The sequence below is a fragment of the Myotis myotis genome, unplaced genomic scaffold (genome assembly GCF_014108235.1).
Source record: "Myotis myotis isolate mMyoMyo1 unplaced genomic scaffold, mMyoMyo1.p scaffold_m19_p_10, whole genome shotgun sequence".
Classification (NCBI taxonomy): domain Eukaryota; kingdom Metazoa; phylum Chordata; class Mammalia; order Chiroptera; family Vespertilionidae; genus Myotis; species Myotis myotis.
Window position 1 is genome coordinate 58643217 of NW_023416314.1, and position 23738 is coordinate 58666954.

At 36.9% G+C, this 23738-nt stretch overlaps 1 protein-coding gene across 2 annotated transcripts in view; it reads left to right on the top strand.

The window, feature by feature from the left end:
- Nucleotides 1-23738, top strand: part of ANO3 (anoctamin 3) — a 154257-nt gene that overhangs the window by 100236 nt on the left and 30283 nt on the right. For both annotated transcript variants that reach the window (XM_036325673.1, XM_036325674.1), the window contains 3 exons: nt 8259-8341; nt 8758-8898; nt 9429-9593. In XM_036325673.1, the coding sequence (XP_036181566.1) occupies nt 8259-8341; nt 8758-8898; nt 9429-9593 (389 nt within the window). The remainder of the gene's footprint in view (nt 1-8258; nt 8342-8757; nt 8899-9428; nt 9594-23738) is intronic.

Genomic DNA, 23738 nt, shown 5'->3' on the forward strand with positions numbered 1-23738 from the left:
CTCTTATTCCTAGGAACCAAAACAACTTTTCAACCCTGCAGTAGCAGCAAGTAATATTGCTCTCTTTAGCAAGGACAAGATATTCTGTTGTGTGGGAATGGCACATGACTGATTCATTCCTGGATGATGGAGTATACTGTTATATGTTTCCTTATTCTAGAAACCTAACTTAGTTATAGAGTATAACCTCTTTAGATTATGGTTGACCAATTTATCAATTATGTAATCAATTTTATACGGGCTTAAGTAAAGATACAACCAGGCATAAACATAATATAAAGATGGCAAAAACTAGCAGATTGGTAATATTATAACTTATTTTGCCACCTTTAGGGAAAAATCCAAGTGATTTATTAATGCTTTCTAAAACTATATATTAAGTCAGATAATTAGAACATTCTAGCCTTTCTAATTTGTTTCTTTCTGGTTAGAAAGTTATAATAGCTAAACAACAACCTCAGTAGCAACAGTGCACAGAGTTGATTTGCTAAGTGTTTTCTGCACTGAGCCATGACCTGGAGAGGGGCAAAGTGAGGGCAGGGTAAATGAAATGCCTATGTTAGGTCTCTCCACTCTGAAGGGTCTGGATTTGTCCCTTGGTTCAAAATCTGGGGCAGAAGAAAAAGAAAACGTTTTCATGACCTGAAGATTTTGAAATCAAGTTTACTGGCAGCAAATAACAATGACAAATGGCTTTCACATCCATTTAAAGGACTATCTGGCCCTAAACACTTTGTAGAGAATAATGAAAGCATGTGTTAGTAACTACAGAAAAATTTTTTGTGCTGAATCTGGAGAAAATCTTTAAAAAGAATGATTGGGGTGGTTGTAAATCCTCTGCTTTGAATAGGTAAATCCAGTAATCCAGTAATCTGTCATAGGGTTGTGTTCTCTACCGATTCATCATGCTAGGGTAGGGGTAGTTGATCAGTACTCCTGATGTCAGCCATGGTGTGTGTAGCTTTATCTGGTTTGGCTTATTTCCTAGGTGGGGAGCTGAAACACAACTGAAGCCTAGATGTTATCTCTTGTTTGAAGGAAACTCTGTCACTGGGGTCAACGGAGCAGAGGCTTTATTCTAAAGATTATTTGATGTTGATCAGAATCTCATTGTACTGAGGGCTTAATGATTAAGGGAGTGGACATGCAAGGGTGGAGGATGCAGGTGAGTCAGGATGCTGGATATGGCCAGTTTGAATCAAAATGAAAGAAAGGAGAAAAGGTCATATTGAAGAAATGAAATTTCTACATGGTTACAACTGGAAGAGTTAGCTTTAGCAAGATCTTTTGCATGGTTACAACTGGAAGAATTAGCTTTAGTGAGATCATTTACATAAAACTTGAGTCTCCTCTGGTCAAGATTGTGGTACAAATTCTCATTGTTTTAATATAACATGATGCTGTTTACATGTAGCTTGTTATTTCTAAATGAATTTTATTAGGGAGGAAAAATGTTAAGTCTGATTTTAGGAATTGGTGAAGATTTTTGGTGTTTAAGGTTCAAATGCTGGTGATACCATGATCTTAGAAGCTAGTTATTTGTTTCATATTTAATATTGCTGGAGAGGAAGAAGGATGGGAAGGAAATTGGAAGTAAAGTTAGAGAGAGATCCCATATTCTTAGACACAGAGGAAATTTAACCAGACATGTGTGACTGTCAAGTACAGTTCAGCTCAAATATTCAAAACCTGCTGCCTCACAAATATTTAGAGGCTCCTTATATTGACTAGCTTATGCTATATTCATATATAGAACTCCATTAATTTCACACCTGTAAGGTATTAACCCCCCAAATAGAAAAATCAACAGTAACATTCCTCAGACATGGAAATTTAAAATGTTCCAGTTTCATAGCCCCTCTGCTAATTGTCGAACCTGTTTAGTGAGATTTCTATTTTTACCTCATGGATGGTGATGTTGCAATGCCATGTGTTTTGGAAAGCACAAGTATGCTTGAGGATGTTGCTGAAAATTAATCTGGGAAATGGAGGTGAGTCTTTAGTAGTGTCTGGGCGTTATCCAAATTGGCAGTCTCAGAGTTGTTGCTGTTGATTCAGCTGGGCCTTGTTTTGGGAAGACTTCAAATCTTTATCTCTTCTGATGAAAACAATGCCTAGAATTCCTTTTTGTTCTCCAGATTCAAATATATTTAAGTTCATTTGTGTTTGGAATTGACCTCTTTCCCCTGCACCACCCCTCCATGACACCTCTCTGCCCTCATGCGTAAGTATGGGGAAGTCATTTTCAAGCTTTTAAATTAATCATTATTTTTCCAAGTAAAATTGAACTTTATCAATATATGCAACACATAAATATGGGGCTTCTCTGGTGAGGGCCCCTTTGTATATCTCCAGTGAAATTCCAGGCGGGCGTAATTTGAAAAGCTCTGGACTAATGGGAAGAACACTTGACCAGGAGTTATGGTCACAGTAATTGGATTCCATTTAGTCAATCAGTTCAATTTAACTGACATTCATTGAGCATTTTCAGTGTGCCAACAACTCAAAATGCTAGAGGAAAAAAGGCACTTTGGGAAATTTACCTTCCAGTGTAAGAAAAAGCAGGTATGGGAACAAGTATAATAAAGTGTTGCAGATTTCTGGACAAGGTCAGTGATATATGTCAGTCACTCTGGGCCTTGTTTTCTGTAAATTTAAATAAACCACTTGGAACAAACAGCATATGGAATCTAACCTCTTTTACATGCATGACCATGTGGTTCTTTTCCTCTGTGCCACTGACTTTAATCACAAAGGAAAGCCACTGGGAATAGACATGAGGAAATGGACGTACGAGGCCTGGATAGAGGCAGCATGTGCATCTTTGGGTTTTTTTTCCTTTATGTTGAAAAAAGTTTGTCATAGAAAGGCAGGAGTGAAAAAATAAGTACAATGTATGGTTGCTAAGGAACAGAAGTATCATCTTTAGCCTTTTCACAATATTCCTTCTACCTCCATGACTCATGTGAAACTTGGCTTTCCCCTGATAACAAACTGTCCTTCCACTGAGGCCTCATCCTCCAACTCCACCCTCAGTCCAGTTTCATGGGGCCAATGGGAACAGTGGCTAAACTTTCCACATAGAATGGTAAGAAAAACACAGGCAGTGGATAATCCAGGGACAATGTATACTTTGTACAAAGTGTTCCATAATCCACAGGTAATTATCACAGTATTAACATTTTGGTATATTCTTTTTGGCACTATGTATCTATAACTATGAGATATCTAATCTATCTACATATTGTATCATATCATATATCATATCATATCATATCATATCATATCATATCATATCATACTAGAAGCCCAATGCACAAAATTCATGCAAGAGTAGGCCTTCGAAGCCGCATGGCTACAGCCCCGGCTTTGTCCAGAAGGTCGTCCCGAAGGACGTCTGGATGGCCGTTCAGTCAATTTGTATATTACACCTTTATTATTAGACATTATGTATATGTATATGTATATATATACATATTATATATGCATTTCTATTACTTTATCTACATCTATATCTGTATTGACACTTCATTCTTTGTAAGTGAAATTAATTTTACTTTATATACTTTATTTTTAAAGCATTTTTAAATGTTATTAAGTTTAATGTTTCCCTTCCTCTTCACCATCCCACAATCTCTGTCATCATGCTCATTCTGAGTCATTGTTCTTTGCCCTACTATATTATAGTTCTATCTTTTGAACCCCATGTTCTCCAATTTCTACTACTCTCTCTACATTTCACATCTGCCAGTCTCCAGGATACTTATTTCTTGAAGACTTACAGCTTGCCCTCACATCCCCATTCCACCTATTAGCATCTCCAATTTCAACTCTATCCATGAACATCCAGGAAGACACTGTGGTATGATACAAAGGGCATGAATTTTTTAGTTAAAATGATTTAGGTTCCAATCAGGTGTGTGACTTTAGCATGTCTCCTAACCTCTCAAAACCCCAAATTTTTAACCTTAAAAAACAAGGATAATAACAATAGCCATTTTATGCCACATCTCGTATTTACTTGTTACATGTTGCTATTTATATTTTTGTTAGTTTTTGAGAATGATTGTGATAGAGATTAGAAGTAATGTATCTAAAATGATTGCTAAAATGCTTTATAAATAGTTGGAAATCAAAACAGAACAACTGCCATTATTTCTTACAGCTTGACCTTAAGCAATGTTAGTGTTAATGTTCTACTGCCTCAGTAACCATGACTGATTTCCATTTCACCTTTCAGGAGCATGGCTTCTTTTCCTCTAGGAGGTGGTTTTCAACATTGGCTGCACATTGGGAATCTTTGGGAGCTTTAAAAATAAACTGATGCTGGGTTTTGTCTTGAGATTCTGATTTAATTGCTCTGAGATGTAGTATGGGCATTGGGATATTTTTAAAGCTCTCTGATGTTAAAACTATATAAATCTTGCTTCACTTCTCCAGCTCTTCCACCCTCCCCACAGTCTCACCCCTGCTAAAACCTGTCGGAATCTCTGTCTTTAATGCTCCTGTATTCTTTCAATCTGCTACTTGCTTCAGACCACCTTGTCCAGCCAGGATCCCAGAGTTAACTGTGCATACAAAACTTGTCACCAGCAATTATAATAAAATGAATATGTTTTCTTGCCACTTTCATGGTTTTAAGTCACCGACTCATGGAGTCTTTGACAGATTCTCTTTTCTCCTTGAAATTTCCAAACTCATTAGTCAATCCTCAGAGAGCTAACAGTTCAACACCTTTTCTCATTCTCTTCTATCAAGAATGGGGTTACATTCATGATACTCTTCTGGGAGAACAAAATGACTGAATTGAAGCCTTAAAATTTTTAACCCTCCATATCACATCTAGAATCTCTAACTTACTTATTAGAATCTACTATTTAATCCAGGTGCAAAATGTGAGCAAGTGGGACAAATCTTGCTGATGACTTATTTTATTTGTTATTAGAATTTGAGTATATTAGATGGACCAAGAACTTATAGTTGAGGGTAGGCTCTAACTTTTCTTACTGTATTTACTGTATATCATACACACTTGCCTACCACAGAGGCTTAAGAATAAAGAAGGACTTTAAATTCAGTGTTATTTTCAGTTAGGTTTTGTAAGCTTTCAAGGCATAAGGGCCAAGCCATTGATCTGGTTTATCATAAGTATGGTTAGCTTGGGTGTGTATCCAACTGTGAGTTAAATTGGCACTGTTGGGTAATTGTTGGGCAGTGGGACCAAAAGGGTGTTGAAAGGCAACTAGAATAATCATTGCAGTAAGCAGACATAAGATTCTGAGTATGTTCAGCTTGAAATTAGACTGAAGAACTATGAAAATGAATAATGCTTTCTTAGGAGTTTTTGTTCAGGCAAAAATTAGGTTATGATGGTAGTATTAGTAAATGAAAAAAAAAAAGTGATCAAAAGGAAGACCAAGTGTAAGAGTTGCTGGATGGCATCATGTATGACTGACCTGGTCTGGGGTCTTGGGACAACCATCTATGTCAGGTGCCATCTGTTTTGATCCCAGAATGAGAATTCTAGTGTTAGTCTTAGATTGTTTAAAGATTTTCTGTTTCAGATACCCAGTAGGCTGACATAACCACTCAGGTGTGCGGGTACTTTTTAAATGAGAAACATGAATGCATAAGTCAACACCCTTAAGTTTAGTGGCAGATGGGCTAATTAGTAATACCTGATATGGCCCTTTCCATCAGGACTAAAGGGCATCTTTATGAAGATGATATTTTTAATAAACATACACTCTGGGTTGGAGATCATGATATAGATTTCCATCTCCCAGAAGTGTGTAATGGAAAGATTCTGAGGATATTTTTCCATTGATTTTTAGAGAGATAGAAGAGAGAGGGAAAGACAGAGAGAAATATTGAAACATTGATGTAGAGAGAAACATCAATGTGAGAGAGACACATTGATTGGTTGCCTCTTGCACAAGCCCCAATCAGGGCCCGGGCCAGGGAGGAACCTTCAATTGAGGTACCTCCCTTGACCAGAATTGAATCCAGGACCCTTTGGTCCACATGCCATCACTTTATTCACTGAGCCAAACTGGCTAGGGCTCCAGGAGCTTTCTTTAAGTGATTACCTCTACTTTGAATGTCCCAGGATTTTTATGTTTAATAAATTTGTAGTTAATTGGGTAACCTATAAGAGTTAATCTTAAGGGCCCCGATATTCTTTACAGTAAATCAGGAGGTTTCCTTTACGCAGTGCAAGTGCATACATTCCTTGATCTAATCTCATTGTTCTACTGGTAGTACTTTCAAAAGGAGACAGTCTGTGTTTGCTGAAAAGAGTAGATCTCACATTGAGCAATACCAAGGGAAAAGCCTTAGGTCAAGGAAGATTGGAAGACTACACCAGTTTTGTCAGGTGAGTTTTGATTACCAAGTTAGTCATCACTCTATGAGACTGGAGGACTGGTGATGATGTGCACAATGGAAATGTTGCAAATCAACCAGATTTTACAAACATTGAATAATGTGTCCTGTAGTGTGAGTTCCCCAGTCAATATGGAGCTCTGAGGGGATTCCCCAAGTAGGAAGGCTGTTCTAGGAGTTATTTTACTACTGAGGCTATGGCTCTGCAGCATACAAATGCTTCTACCCATGGAGAAAACATACAAATCATTACTAACAAGTATTTGTATCCTTGAATAAAGTTGATTTGCCAGTCCTCAACGGGGCATTAGCACAAGGTATGAATGGGCTTTCCTAGGTTGTATGTTAACCAGATTTGACTTTTGTTGTATACCTAGGAAGCTATCTTGATGATGGCTTTCAGTAGTATTGTTTCCCTAAGAAACCATTTTGTCAGTTGAGTGTCCCAATGAAGTAAGTCATATACATGTTGTAACATATGCTATTGTATGCAATCAGGGAGGTGTGGTAGGTCATTTGGACCTACCCATCAGTTTCTTTTAGAGAATAAGTAGGGAGCCTTTTTACTGCCAAAGGCCATTTGGATATTTATAATATCATTCATGGGCAATACAAAATTATCAACTTAAAAATTAGCCCGCTATTTTTGGTCAAACATTTAATTAACTCACCCCTAATGGCTTGACAAGGCCAGAACAAATGATTTCAGAGGCGTTATACTGCCTACAGGCCAGACGTTCCCCACCCCTGTTTGAGGGTGAAATTTATAGCCTTTTCCTAACCATTTCTTGCTGTTTTGTTGAATAGCTAAATAGTGTGCTTCCATAATTTTATATTTTATATCCCCACTTGTTTCAACTGGTGGCGTAGTTTTCAATAGAGGATGTGATTGTTTTAATGCTGCTAACTTAGCAGCAGTGTCAGCCGAGTGATTACCTTTGATAAATTTGCAGTTAATTGGATACTCTTTAAGAGTTCTGAAACATAAGAATTGTTTTTTTAATCTCTTTTTTTTCTGAAAGAGGTCAAGAATTTCTCTTTTTCCAGAGCATACTAATGTAATGGGCAGCACCAAAAGCATACTGCTGTTCGTATCAATTATACCTACCTCTGGCCAAACTGCAAGCTCAGATTAATGCATAGCACCCTACTTGTTGAGCAGAAGTTGCCTGAGACATGATAACCTTGCTCTTTTCCTCTCTCTCCCCCATCTTATCCCTCTCCTCTCAGAATCTTGGAGAAGACGCATCTTCCCTTTATTTTCATTCCTGGAAAAGGCTTTATTTAGGCCTTTTATTTTTATTTTTTTTAAATATATTTTATTGATTTTTTACAGAGAGGAAGGGAGAGGGATAGAGAGTTAGAAACATCGATGAGAGAGAAACATCGATCAGCTGACTCCTGCACACTCCCCACTGGGCATGTGCCTGCAACCAAGGTACATGCCCTTGACCGGAATCGAACCCGGGACCCTTCAGTCCACAGGCTGACGCTCTATCCACTGAGCCAAACCAGTTAGGGCTATTTAGGCCTTTTAGATAATTTTGAATAAGCATGTACAAGTCAAAAAGAACAATAAATATTTGTTCACTAATATTGAATTCTCATAGCATCACTTTGATAGGTCATGCTAACAGAAGTCTCCAATTATTTAATCCAATGAAAAAATTACTTCCTCTCTAGGAATGCAGTGTACAGAGACAGGGAGAACATGGTGAGAGAAAACAAAATTTTAGTTGAATGAATTTACTGTGAATTTAATTTTAATAATTCAATAATATGGTGAAAATGCATCCAAAGAAGAAGAGCAATGCTGAAAAAACATAATTCAGTTGGGTAAATAATTATAATAATGTTATTATTATTATTTATAGCCACAGTTTTCCTGGAGTTTTGGAAAAGAAGAAGAAGTACATTGACCTATACTTGGGACCTTATTGAATGGGAAGAAGAAGAGGTAAGATGTTAGGAAACAGAAGATAAGGAATCTGGGTTTACAGGTATTGCAGACAAGTGTTCATTGCTCTTTACATCTAAAGTGGAAGCAGCTAAACACAATTAGACTTTCCCTTGATGCTTTATGACTAACAAGACTTCTTATTTAATGAAAAAAATCAATGATGGGATCATGTAATTTTTTTCAAAGCATATCTATGATATTTTCTTAAACTATATTACTGGAAAGTTGGGCTAATTAAAACATAATTTAGGGTTATTTGGAAAGTAATTTGCATCTTATTTTTCAAAATATGCTTCTTTGCCAAGACTTGATATAAAAGTAGGCCAAAATGCAGGAATGTTGTATCAACGCAGGTAAAATTTTAAACTTTTTTTTTACTTTGATATTTAGGTAACTGTAAGTTTCTCTCATAGGAAACACTTCGTCCCCAGTTTGAAGCAAAATATTACAAGATGGAGAGAGTGAATCCCATTAGTGGAAAACCTGAGCCACATCAGCCTTCTTCAGACAAAGTCAGTCGTCTTCTTGTTTCTATATCAGGAATATTCTTCATGGTAAAGTATAACCATTAATATCAGAATGTTGTGGGCTTCCAGGGTTAGAAGGAAGTTCTAGGCTGCCAACTCATTTTGTGACCCAGATGATGCTAGAAACCACATCCTGTTCAATGCTTTGGCAGTACACACTATTAAACAGAATAAAACACCACAGCAGGTCACAAAGGGAGTTTGTGCATATCCTTAAGTAAAACACTCTGTGGGAGAAACAGAGATCATCTAAGGTAAAATGGAAATTATATGAGTTGCCCTGATAAATTAGTTATCTTGTTTTAAAATGAAGTATCCCATTTAATTGTAGAAATTTAAACAAAGTTTTCATTTTAGTATGATAATTGTATCACACGATAACAACTTAAATCTTATGCTACTTATTTTGACACTCAAGTAGCTTAGTTCCTTAAAGGAAAAATGAAATTTATGTATTCATTTTTAGAAAAATAAATGTCTTCAGTTCGGGTGGCTTTTGTTTCTGTTTTGTTAATAATACAAAATACTGCTGTCTCTTCTGGTCTTCCATGCTGTAGATTTCTTTGGTGATCACTGCAGTGTTTGCAGTGGTGGTGTATCGCCTGGTTGTCATGGAACAGTTTGCATCCTTCAAATGGAATTTCATCAAACAACACTGGCAGTTTGCAACATCTGCTGCTGCTGTCTGTATCAATTTTGTAATCATCATGGTCCTGAATCTTGTAAGTGTTTACAATTTTTCAATATGTGCAAAGGGATAGAGGTCTATGTTTTCTTTACATTTAGATTGTATTTACAGGAAGCCAAAATAAGAGCAAGCCACATTTCTGGCAAAGACTATTCAGTTTAGCAGAAAATACTTTATCCATATGGCTCAGATGATAGATTTCTTTAAATTAAAATAAATAAAAGTTGTAATATCAAAATTCCTTTCCCTTGAGTTTGTAGTTTGATTGATCATTCCTAAATGTCTAGTGTGTGCTAGAAAGATACTATCTTCCTTTCGCTCAAGTAAGGAATTGTTTGAATTAGAAAACCATTCCAACAGATTTAAACTCAGAGGAGAATTTATTGGAAAGGTAAAGGAACATCTTGAAAGTGAAGGGTTCCTTCATTTTTCTTTCTCTGGAACTAGCATTTTTCTTTCTTTTCCTTTCTCTCTCTAATCTCTCTCTTCTCCATTCTCTCTCTCCTCGCTCTCTCTCTCTCTCGCTCTCTCTCTCTCTCTCTCTCTCTCTCATTGTCAATGCTTCTATTTGCATGTCTACTGTGCTCTATCAGGAAGATAGCTATCTTTGCCTAGTCATGCCCTGTCTTTCTTTCATAGTCCAGTGTGCTGTGGTATCACCATGCTTTCTTCTTTGGCTCTAACTACATGACCATGATGATCAGCTTTCTGTAATTTATTTAACATGGATCATCCAGTTATTTCAATGTGCTACTTTCTCAAAGACAGCACCTGATTTATTTAACATCATATACACTGTTTGACTTGTGAACCAGTGTCTATAGCTGAGAGGATAACATTAGGCCTAGGCCTACCTCTTTAGCAAGGTTTATGGATGGCATTATTCTATTTTCTCTGTGTCTGAAGACAGGAGATACTGATTGGCACATTTAAGATAATATCTTCAGCCGGAACCGGTTTGGCTCAGTGGATAGAGCGTCGGCCTGCGGACTGAAAGGTCCCAGGTTCGATTCCGGTCAAGGGCATGTACCTTGGTTGCAGGCACATACCCAGTAGGGAGTGTGCAGGAGGCAGCTGATCGATGTTTCTCTCTCATCGATGTTTCTAACTCTCTATCTCTCTCCCTTCCTCTCTGTAAAAAATCAATAAAATACGTTTAAAAAAAAAAAAAAAAGATAATATCTTCAATTCATCCAACAACTCCACAAGGCCAGTATTCTCTCTATTAGGTAAGGGAGGAAACTGAGATTTGGAAAACTTAAAAACTTGCTCCAAATCATACATATATTAAGTGTCAGTGCTAGTATATTGACATAATGAAATAATTCATGTAAATAGATTAGCACTACTACAAAAATGATGTTGGTATTACATGCCAGTAATAAGTATTTAGACCCAAATATGGATTGACACTGATATTGCATGTTTATTTAGCCTGGAGAGGCTTAGGACCATTTGCTATTTAACTTAAAAATAATCAGAGAAGGCCTTAAGAGAAAGGTGAATAGTCACTGTAATCAATGAGTAAGTTTTAACACAAGGGTTATAGTTAATATCTTCCACTGGAGTCTGCTTTCTTCAGGTTCATTTTCATTTGTAAAAGGAGAATGTTGTTTACAGTTTCTTGAAACAAGTCATACAGTATTTTAGTTTATGCCCTTGGCTCATAATTAAAGTGAACAATAAACATTGAAAAAATACAGTATTAGGACTGGGAGGTTTATATGATAGTATAGGTTGTGCATTGCTCAAAGTTACCTCATTGAAGGGGGAGAACCATTCATCACATAGCCATTTTAGATTCTTATACTTATGATAATACTCTTATGGTAGATGGTGAAAGATCTCATTTCTAACAACATCATTATATTATGAGGGTTTTCCAGTAGACAGATTTGATTGTGGTTAGAGCCCCATTATCTCAGGAAAAGGAAGCTAAGTGGCTGATGTGTTTATTTCTAGGCAACACTAGCAGTCAGCCAGCCTGATCTTAACTTGAATCCATTTATTATTCTTAGTAAGTTGGTTGACATAAAAATGACTGGTCATAGTGCTGCTACCCATTATCTTATTGACTAGTGGAAAAATAAGATCCAAGGCACAATGAAGATTGCCTCACAGTTGAGGCACAAAAGGCCCTGGGTAAGATAAGAAGGAAGCCATCAATTGCATCTGAAATTGAGGGGTGGGGTACAACAGGGGTTGTGATAGTGGATCAGAGACTCAAAGGGAAAAAGAGAGGATCCTTGCAGAAATTGGATCATCATTTGAAGAAATTCAACCTACAGTTGTAAAGAGGCACAGAAGTGTATGCTGTTTGTCTTGAAATTGCAAGAAGCGTCTATGAAACATACATTTATGGAATATATTAGAAAAATAGATCAAGAAATGTTAACTTTCTATTTCTTGCCCTTAATTATTTTAAAAATCTATTCTTATTTTTAAGTCTGTATTTCCTTTCTTTCAAAATACCAACATTTTCTTTATTTCCCTATTTTTCTCATTTTAAATAATAAAGTTAGTTTATGTCCCTTAAGTCCCTGAGATAGAAATGCTGATAATTTTTCCTTTGGTCTTTTTAAATTCTTCAGACCAACTCTGCATTTATATATAAGTTCTCACTCTTATTCCTTTAAATGTTATCTATTACTGATTCATGAAGTTTTAAGCACTCAGAGTGATCTGTGAAAAGAGCACAAAAAAGTTGTTGTATTATCTCTTTTTATCAAATAAATGTCTAAATATAAGGAAATTTGAAATTTTAATTAGTTCATATAGGAATCATAACTATTATGTTAATTTTTAGTCTTCCTATTTGTTCTTTTTTAAAGTCTATAATTTTTATCTTTTCTTAACTTTGAATTACAGATACATTATTATTAACAGTACAAAAACATTAAAAATATTAAGAAAGTTACTTGACATGATCTACAATGCCACTCACCTCCCTTCCTACCATAAACTAACTGTACCCATTGAAGATAATCAATGTTAATGGTTTCATGATTATTTATTACCCATCTTCAAAAGAGAACCCTGTGTTCCTGTGTTTGACAATTTGTTCCAAAGACCTACTGATCTTCAAAAACATCTTGAGTGAATTAATGAACTGGCCTAATATCTTTGAAGAAGGCAAATATTTCACAGACAAGACAAAGAAGCCAAATGTGGTTAATTAACTTTTGTTTGGGAAAACAAGCATGACAGCTTTGGGAACAGAACCTGCAGATCCAGGGTTCAAGCCGTAGTTCCCACCCAAGTTCTTTTCAGTTAAACTGAAGAACCTATCATGATCAGATCTGCATTTGAAAAAATAGAAACTTTTATCCTCAAACATTTTCCATATAAAAGGCACTCCTATTGCAAAAATTGAAGTTGGCTGAGGTTTCCATTTTGTTCCAGACTCTTGTATTATATTATTCCAGTTGCTTCTTAATCACCAATCCCTTAAACTCTGATTCTGCTCCACCTCTACTTCCTAGCCTCAGTTACCCCCTTTCCTAGAATCTCAATTGACCCTCATACATGTAGTCAGTCCTCCCTGGCAAAAGGTTCACATGCAGCTTGTTCTCACTAAGTTTCTATGTATGATGAGGCTTAATATATTCTTTCTTCCAAACTAATGCATCTCTCAGAAAACAAAGACTGAACTGAATGTAGTGTATCTCTACTTATGGAAATAAGAGCTCAATAGGGAGGTGAAGATAGTACTATTTTTGTCCTAAAAACAATCTTTTCAGATCCTCAAAATTCCACTAGTTCTATTTAATTAAAGACAGGAGTAACTGCCTAGTGCTTTAACAATCATCCATAGTTGCTGGGAGAAGACAGGACTGACTTTCCTTTTTTTTAAATTGAATTTATTGGGATGACATTGGTTAATAAAAGTATATAGATTTCGGGTATACACTTCTACAATATACCACCTTTATATTGTATTGTATGTTTACCACCCCAAATCAAGTCTCCTTCCATCACCATTTATTCTCCCCGTCCACCCGCCCACCACCTTTACCTTTTTCCACCTCCTCCCACCCCTCTTCCTCTGGCAATCACCATACTGTTGTCATGTGTCTTTTTGCATTTCAGCACAAAGATTAAAAGATGATTGAAAGTGGAATAGACCATAAATACTTCTTCTTTGCTCTTGAACTAACGCAGATTTAAAAATGGATTTAGCATAAAAGAAGTGAACTCAATGCCAACTCAACAAATGTGAAAAGAATGTTATATTCCTCAGATTTTATCCGTGTAAAACAATAATTCCCTTCTGAATTCATGCATTCTCTCCCTACTCAGGATGTTAAGATACTTCACAGATTTCTAAACAGCCCTTCTGACTCACTTGAGCCCGCAGGATTAATTTCAGAGCTTAAATATGTATAAATTAAAATAATTAATATAAAAATGCCAGACTCTTTAAAAAACTATATCATTAAAAAGATTCACCTAGAAAACCAAATGCTACTTGTTATTTTTGAATTAACACTAAATATACAGCTTTTTGTTTTTTAATAGCTCTACTTTGTGATCCCTGTGCGTCCATATCCCTCGAATGAGGGATTTGGCCTCAGTAAAAATATTTTATTAATCTAATGTGCTTTTCAGCTATAATTCATGAAATTATGGCATGTAGGCTTGGCAAAAATAGTTTAAATCAACCAAACAATATTTGTTAAATAAGGAACTTTCAATGTTTAATGTACACAGGCAAAAACCTTGTGTCATTCTTCATGCATTTCTTTTGTCTCCTTCATCATATCAGTGACTGTTGTAAATTTTGCTTCTGTAGCATCTCTCTTATCTATTCCCTCCTCACCATCCTCACTACTACTTGGGACATTTCTAGCTTGGACTGGTGCAGCAACCTTGTAACTGATTAGTTTTTCTGTCTCTATTTTCTTTCTTTTTTTTTTTTATTGCTTAAAGTATTACAAAGGGTATTACATATGTGTCCATTTTATCCCCCCGCCCTAGACAGTCCCCTAGCCTCCCCTATCCCCCAATGTCTTATGTCCACTGGTTATGCTTATATGCATGCATACAAGTCCTTTAGTTGATCTCTTACCCCCCTACCTCCTGCCCCGCAACCCTCCCCGGCCTTCCCGCTGCAGTTTGACAATCTGTTTGAGGCAGCTCTGCCTCTGTATCTATTATTGTTCAAAAGTTTATAATGGTCTCTATTATCCATGAATGAGTGAGATCATGTGGTATTTTTCCTTCATTGACTGGCTTATTTCACTTAGCATAATGCTCTCCAGTTCCATCCATGACGTTGCAAATGGTAAGAGTTCCTTCCTTTTTAGAGCAGCATAGTATTCCATCATGTAGATGTACCACAGTTTTCTAATCCATTCATCTACTGATGGGCACTTAGGCTGTTTCCAGATCTTAGCTATGGTGAATTGTGCTGCTATGAACATAGGGGTGCATATATCCTTTCTGATTGGTGTTTCTGGTTTCTTGGGATATATTCCTAGAAGTGGGATCACAGGGTCAAATGGGAGTTCCATTTTCAGTTTTTTAAGGAAACTCCATACTGTCTTCCATAGTGGCTGCACCAGTCTGCATTCCCACCAGCAGTGCACAAGTGTTCCTTTTTCTCCACATCCTCTCCAGCACTTGTCGTTTGTTGATTTGTTGATGATAGCCAGTCTGACAGGTGTGAGATGGTACCTCATTGTTGTTTTGATTTGCATCTCTCGGATGATTAGTGACTTTGAGCATGTTTTCATATGTCTCTTGGCTTTCTGAATGTCCTCTTTTGAAAGGTGTCTATTTAGGTCCTTTGCCCATTTTTTGATTGGATTGTTTATCTTCCTTTTGTTAAGTTGTATGAGTTCCCTATAAATTTTGGAGATTAGGCCCTTATCAGATATGACATTGGCAAATATGTTTTCCCACACAGTGGGTTTTCTCGTTGTTTTGTTGATGGTTTCTTTTGCTGTGCAGAAGCTTTTTATTTTGATGTAGTCCCATTTGTTCATTTTCTCTTTCGTTTCAAGTGCCCTAGGAGCTGTATCAGTGAAGAAATTGCTTCGGCATATGTCTGAGATTTTGTTGCCTTTGGATTCTTCTAGAATTTTTATGGTTTCCTGTCGTACATTTAAGTCCTTTATCCATTTTGAGTTTATTTTTGTGTATGGTGTAAGTTGGTGGTCTAGTTTCATTTTCTTGCATATATCTGTCCAATTTTCCCAACACCATTTATTGAAGAGACTGTCTTGGCTCCATTGTATGTTCTTGCCTCCTTTGTCAAATATTAATTGAGCATATTGGTTCGGGCCGATTTCTGGGTTCTCTATTCTATTCCATTGATCTATATGCCTATTCTTGTGCCAGTACCAGGCAGTTTTGAGAACAGTGGCTTTGTAATACATCTTGATATCTGGTATTGAGATCCCACCTACTTTGGTCTTTTTCAGGATTGCTGCAGCTATTCGGGGTCTTTTTTTATTCCAGATGAATTTTTGGAGAGTTCGTTCTAGATCTCTGAAGTATGCCGTTGGTATTTTAATGGGAAGTGCGTTGAATTTATAGATTGCTTTGGGTAGTATGGACATTTTAATGATGTTGATTCTACCAATCCATGAACACGGTATGTTCTTCCATCTGTTTATGTCTTCCTCTATATCTTTTTTCAACGTCCTGTAGTTTTCTGAGTAGAGGTCTTTTACCTCTTTAGTTAAGTTTATTCCTAGGTAGCTTAATTTTTTTGGTGCGATGGTAAACGGGATTGCTTTTATAATCTCTCTTTCTGAAAGTTCACTATTGGTGTATAGAAATGCCTCGGATTTCTTGGGGTTAATTTTGTATCCTGCTACATTGCCAAATTCATGTATTAAGTCCAGTAGCTTTTTGATGGAGTCTCTAGGGTTTTGTATGTATAATATCATGTCGTCTGCAAATAAGGACAGTTTTACTTCCTCTTTTCCAATTTGGATGCCTTTTATTTCTTCTTCTTGCCGAATTGCAATGGCTAACACTTCCAGTACTATGTTGAACAGGAGTGGTGAGAGGGGGCATCCCTGTCTTGTTCCTGTTCTTAGGGGAAATGGTGTTAGTTTTTGTCCATTGAGTATGATGTTGGCTGTGGGCCTGTCATATATGGCTTTTATTATGTTGAGGTATGATCCTTCTACTCCCACCTTGCTGAGAGCTTTTATCAAAAATGGGTGTTGAATTTTGTCAAATGCTTTTTCTGCATCAATTGATATGACCATGTGGTTTTTTTCTTTCAATTTGTTTATGTGATGTATCACGTTTATTGATTTGCGGATGTTGTACCATCCTTGCATCCCTGGGATAAATCCTACTTGGTCATGGTGTATGATCTTTCTGATGTACTGCTGGATCCGATTTGCTAAGATTTTGTTGAGGATTTTGGCATCTATGTTCATGAGGGATATTGGCCTGTAATTCTCTTTCATTGTGTTGTCTTTACCTGGTTTTGGTATTAGGGTGATGCTGGCTTCATAGAATGAGCTTGGAAGTGTTCCTTCCTCTTGAATTTTTTGTAGTAGTCTGAGGAGGATAGGTTTTAGTTCTTCCTTGAATGTTTGGTAAAACTCCCCTGTGAAGCCGTCTGGTCCTGGGCTTTTGTTTGCTGGAAGCTTTTTGATGACTGCTTCAATTTCTTCCATAGTTATTGGCCTGTTGAGATTTTTAGATTCTTCCTGATTGAGTTTTGGAATGTTGTATTTTTCTAGGAATTTGTCCATTTCCTCCAGGTTGTCTAGTTTGTTGGAGTAGAGCTGTCCATAGTATTTTTTAACAATCATTTGTATTTCTGTGGGGTCTGTTGTTATTTCGCCTCTATCGTTTCTGATTTTGTTTATTTGGGTCCTCTCTCTTTGCTTCTTGGTGAGTCTGGCTAGAGGTTTGTCAATCTTGTTTATCCTTTCAAAGAACCAGCTCTTGGTTTCATTGATTTTCTGTATTGTTTTTTTGGTCTCTATGTCATTTATTTCTGCTCTAATCTTTATTATCTCCTTCCTTCTGCTCACTCTTGGGTTTTCTTGTTGCTCTCTTTCTAATTCTTTGAGTTGTAGAGTTAGATGATTTACTACCATTTTTTCTTGTTTTTTGAGATAGGCCTGTAGAGCTATAAACTTCCCTCTCAGGACTGCTTTCATTGTGTCCCATAGGTTTTGGATTGTTGTGTTTTCATTGTCATTAGTTTCCAGGATGTTTCGAATTTCTTCTTTGATTTCATTGGTAACCCAATCAATATTTAATAGCATGCTATTCAGCTTCCAGGTGTTTGAGTATTTTGGGTTGTTTTTATTGTAGTTTATTTCTAATATTATGCCATCGTGGTCTGCGAAGACGCTTTTTATGATTTCAATTTTCTTGAATTTGGGGATACTTTGCTTGTGACCCAATATATGGTCTATTTTTGAATATGTCCTATGAGCATTTGAGTAGAATGTATATTCCCTGGCTTTCGGGTGAAGTGTTCTGAAGATGTCTATTAAGTCCATCTGATCTAGTGAGTCATTTAGGATTGCTGTATCTTTGCTGATTATTTGTCTAGAGGACTTATCCAGTGCTGTCAGTGGTGTATTAAAGTCCCCTACTATGATTGTATTGTTGTCGATCTCTCCTTTGATATCTTCCAGGAGTTTTTTTATGAATTTGGGTGCTCCTGCATTGGGTGCATATATGTTTACCAGTGTTATATCTTCTTGTTGTATTGATCCCTTTAGTATTATGAAGTGGCCTTCCTTATCTCTTGTTATGGCCTTCACTTTGAGGTCTATTTTGTCCGATATAAGTATTGCTATCCCAGCTTTCTTTTCCTTTCCATTTGCCTGAAAGATATTTTTCCATCCTTTCACTTTCAGTCTGTGTGAGTCCCTTCTAATGAGGTGGGTTTCTTGTAGACAGCAGATGTATGGGTCATGTTTTTTTATCCATTCAGCCACTCGATGTCTTTTGTTTGGAGCATTTAGTCCGTTTACGTTTAAAGTTATTATTGAAAGGTACTTGTTTGTAGGCATTTCTGTTTTTGTGTGGCTGTTTTCTTTCTGAGCTTTTTATTTCTTATTTTTATACCAGTCCCTTTAGCATTCTTTGCATTGCTGGCTTGGTGGTGATAAACTCCCTTAGCCTTTTTTTGTCTGTGAAGCTTCTTATTTCCCCTTCAAGTTTGAATGATAGCCTTGCTGGATAGAGTATTCTTGGATTCAGTCCTTTGCTTTGCATCACTTTGTAAATTTCCGTCCATTCTTTTCTGGCCTGATGTGTTTCTGTTGAGAAATCATTTGACAATCTAATGGGAGATCCCTTGTATGTAACTTTCCATCTCTCTCTTGCAGCCTGTAAGATTCTCTCTTTGTCCTGAACATTTGCCATGGTAATTATGATGTGTCTTGGTGTGGGTCTTTTTGGGTTCACCTTGTTTGGGACTCTATGGGCTTGTGTGACTTTTTTCTTCCCCACCTCAGGGAAGTTTTCTGATATTATTTCTTCTAATAGGTTTTCTAATCCTTGTTCATCCTTCTGTTGTTCTGGTACCCCTATTATTCGTATGTTGTTTCATTTCATGTTGTCCCAAAGCTCCCTTAGGCTCTCCTCCTGTCTTTTCATTTTTTTCTCCAATTGCAGTACGTTTTGGGTGTGTTTTGCTTCCTTGTCTTCTAAATCACTAATTCGGTCCTCCGCTTCTCCTAGTCTACTGTTGATACTTTCAATGGAGTTTTTCATTGCAGCTATATCACTCTTCATTTCTTCTTGGGTCTTACTTAAGTTGTTGATTTTTTCATCTGTTTCTTCTAGCTTCTTCCATATGTTATCGATTTTTTCATCTGTTTCTTCTTGCTTCTTGGAGAGGTTGTCGATTTTTTCCTCCATCCGGTTTATGCACTCTAGGACCCTTATTTTGAATTCTTTTTCTGTCATGTTGCATGCCTCTGTATTACTTAGCTGCTTTTCTGGAGAGTCCTCCTTCTCTTTCCTTTGGGGGTTTCTTTGTCTACCCATGTTTGATCTCGCTGACATATCTAGATGTTGAGTCGTTCAGTGGCTGCTCCCTTGGTGGCAGTGACTCCTTGGTCTGTGGTTGCTCTTCGGGCGGTTGCGGTAGCAGCTGCTCTTCAGTTGGCAGCAGCTCCTCTGGTGGGTGCTGTTCACAGCTGTGGTGGCTCTTCTGGCTGGTGGGGCAAGGTTTCACGTACAGCTGCTGTTCCTCAGCAGAGGGTGTGGTGCTCAGGAGGTTGCTGTTGCTTGGATCTGCTGCGTTGTTTTAAAGGCACAAAATACAACACAACAAGGCACCACGTACCAGGCACTATACACAAATATATTCACGATATTAATAACCCCAAATAAAGGTGACCACCTGAATTAAGAGAATTAGGGGATAAGGAAGAAGGAAGAGAAAAAGAGAAAAGAGAAAAAAGAAAAGAAAATTAGGGACCAAAAAAAGGAGTGCAAAAATGAAATTGGGAAAAAGGAGGGGGGGAAATATAAGCGAGAAAAGAAAAGAAAAGAAAAAAAAAAGAGCGAAAAGAGAGAATGAAGTGGAAGAGGGGAAGAGACTTTTTTATATGAGGAGAATACTCCTATAGAACAGCCATTAATCCCAACAAATTCCAGCAACAGCTCCCTGGAGATGAATGCAAACTAGAAACAACCAATAATATAACGATGAAAATAGAATGGAGAACACTAATCCCAAAATAAAATAAAGAGAAAATAAAATGGCACTTTAAAAAAAAAATGGTAAAATGGTAGCAGTAATAATGCTGGTTAAAAATAAGAAGGTAGTAATTAAAAGGGTAAAATCAGGTGATGGAAAAAAGAAGAGGAAAAAAAAAAAGAAGAAGAAGAAAAAAAAAGAAAAAAAATTGGTTTCTTAGTTAAAAGGTGAAAAAAGAAAAAAAAAATATTGCAGTAGTGAAGGTCTTTCGGTTCTTCTATTCTTCAGTGTGGCTCGCCTTAGACCTGCCAGGTATTCAGGAGAGTGTTGAGTTTCCCTGCGATACCCTGTTCCTCTGTGTTGTAAACCACAGTCCTTATTTTAAAGCAAGCCGCATTTGTTTCCCAGACTGCCTTATTTTGTGTTTAGCAAAGAGTCAGTTTGTGGGTCAGCCTCTGGGTGGCAGTGTTCTGGGGTTGGCCTCTGAGGCTATAGGGCCTCTCTGTCCAGTGGAAGTTCACTGCCCAGAGCTGGCTGCGTAAGAGTTACCAGTGCTGTGTTGTTGCTGGGATTCTTTCTGTCTCTATTTTCAACTCGTTCTTTCTCCCAGCACATTACTATTGGAAGGATCTTCCGAAACTGTATTTGATCATTTTATTTTGTACTTAAAACTGCTCCACAGATTGCCATTGCCTCTGATATAAATTCTAAATTCATTTTCATGGCATATGAATCCCTCCATTATTTAAAGCCATCCTTCCTTTAGCTTCTGGTCCAAAGGAGTGTCTCTCCCTCCCTTTCATGGGCTGCACTACAGTTACCAAACACTCTGCTTGCTCCCTGGCATTCTGCTATTTTACAACCCTGTCTCTTAGTTTACAGTGTTTCCTCTATCTGCTGTTTTGTGTGTGTTTTTTCTTTTGACTTCTTGAAGAATATCTCTTCATCTTTGAAAATTCTAGTTAAGGATCATTCCTCAATAAAGTTTTCTTTCAGTCCCATATGGAGAACTGAATAATCTCTCTTTGTGTACATTCTCTTCACAAGGTGGATGGACATGCCTATTCTCCCTCCTTATCAGATTCTCCTGGTGGAAGGAAACAATCCATCTTGTGAATACTCTTCTGTACAGGCATGCCTCTCTGCCTCTGTCAGGGTGTAAACTTCTTAGTAGCGTCCTCATTTTTGTATCTCCAGATCCCTGCCTACTGCCTAGGCAATTAATATTTAAACTATATTTTAATTATTATATTCTCCAAATATCCTAGCATCTTAAATATTTCATGTGTTCAAAATTATTTGTTATTGAAAGTATGTTTTCAGTGTCTTCCAAGTTTACAGCACTTGTTATTTTTATTCAAACTAGTAACCAAATAATATACATTATCTTAAGATTTAAGAACAGACACATGATGGTATCCCTAAGTAAATATTTGGGATAAAAATAAGAGTTAAAATAGTCAAAATTTGATTGCAAGTTCATCTTAAAGATCATGAGAGTAACTTAAGGAATGTTTTCTGCTCTTACTATGCTTGAAATCAGCTGAGTCACTTGCAAAAATGACAGATCCAAAGTTCCATTCAGGATCTCCTTTGTGGAGCTAAGCAATCTATATTTTAAAAAGTATAAGTGCTTCTGATTTATTCTGTCCCTAAAATAGCATTAGGAAATCAATGATTCAAGGGATCTAAGTAATTTAAATACATAGCCAACGTCAGACACCACATTTCCAAAGATAATTGGAAATAATTTAACAATAATCAAAAATCTAACTTATTATTTTTAACATCTCTTTACTAGGCATATAGCTAAAATCCCACAAAGCCAGGATTTGAAACCATGAGTTGCTCTTTATTAACCCCCATCTTTTTTCTTCTTTATTTTGCCACCCATGAAAATGCTGTGTTATTTAAAGGTAGCAAGATTACTGTTACATAAATGTTACCATCATATCAGGAAATATTTCCAAGAAGATTTTAATGAAAAATTAAAATGTGCAATTAGTCCAGTGTATATTCTTGTTGCTTGTCAATTATACCCTAATTAATTTAAGAATAGGTCATAGCTGTCTGGTCTCATGGTTAATGTGTAGTCACAGTAGAAGTACTCTTATAGTTTGAAATATCTGGGATTAAGCCAACCAAGCCATTTCAACATAGTCAATAAAAGAATAAACTCCTTTTAAGTGCATGTAACATGTAACATGTAATGAGTGCACTGTAACAGCAACAACAAAAAGCCCTAAATACATTTGGCTAATGTAAGTAGTCTGCGCTAGTTCTGGACTCTCCCACATTATTGATCTCTTTCCATCCCTAGAACCCAGAGCATACATTCCTGTTTCTTTCATGGGCCTGATCACTGAAGATCTCAAAATGTACCTAATTTTCCTTAACACCTAGTTACCACTGGTGACCAATTACAATGCAGGTTATTAGGGAATAGGGTGAATCAAAGAGTTGGGCCACACATCTTAACCCAGAAAGGAGGTAATGCCAACTGACTCCTTTAATGAAATGGCTGGCTCTTTAAAAAGTGTATTTGCTTAGTTTGTTCATGTCTATGTCCACAGTTTCTAGAAACTCAAAAAGGTGCATTACTCAGGAAAAGCAATCTCCTTTTGATTCTGTGAAAGCTTATTTGGAGCTTATTTTTATAGTGAAGGTTAGATGGTGAGACTCTAACTCAGAAAAAAGAATACTAAAACAAGTGTAATGGGTGGCTGGGAAGAGATCAACCAAAGAACTTGTATGCATATATATGCATAAACCATGGACACAGACAATAGTGTGGTGAAGGCCTGGGGTGAGGGGTGGGGGTAGGCTAGAAGGGGTCAATGGGGAAAAAGGGGGGCATATGTAATACTTTCAATAATAAAGATTAAAAAATAAATAAATAGTAAACATGCATTGAACAGTGAAAGAAAGAAAGAAAGAAAGAAAGAAAGAAAGAAAGAAAGAAAGAAAGAAGAAAGAAAGAAGAAAGAAAGAAAGAAAGAAAGAAAGAAAGAAAGAAAATAAAACAAGTGTAGAACTCCTTAATATGCCCCTTCACAACAACCTTGTCTTTTCCCTGCCTTTGCCATTCTTATTTTTCCCAACTGATTTGTGCATAACACCTCAAAACAAAGCATTAGTGGGAAGCTCAAAATGAAAATCCTTACCATGGCCTCCCAGGCCTTGAAATACTGTTTCCCTCTGAGGACCCTCTGACTCATCTCCTCCTACTTTGCTTCTTTACTGCCTCTACTCCTCTCCTCTAACTTCCATGCCCTTCATTAAACACACCAAGTGCATTCCTGTCTCAGGTTATTTGCACCTACTGTTCCTGGGTCTCCAAGGAACTTAGTACAGATCTTTGCTTGGCTCCCTCATTTCATGCAGTTCTCTGTTCAAATGCCACCCTCTTGGAGAGGCTTCCCCGACCAATCTCTAAGATAATGCTCCGTGCCCACCACCACTCTCTATCCACAAAGCCGTTATCTTTCTATTGTAATGTTTGTCTCCTGACCAATTGCATATGTGTGTGTCATTTTT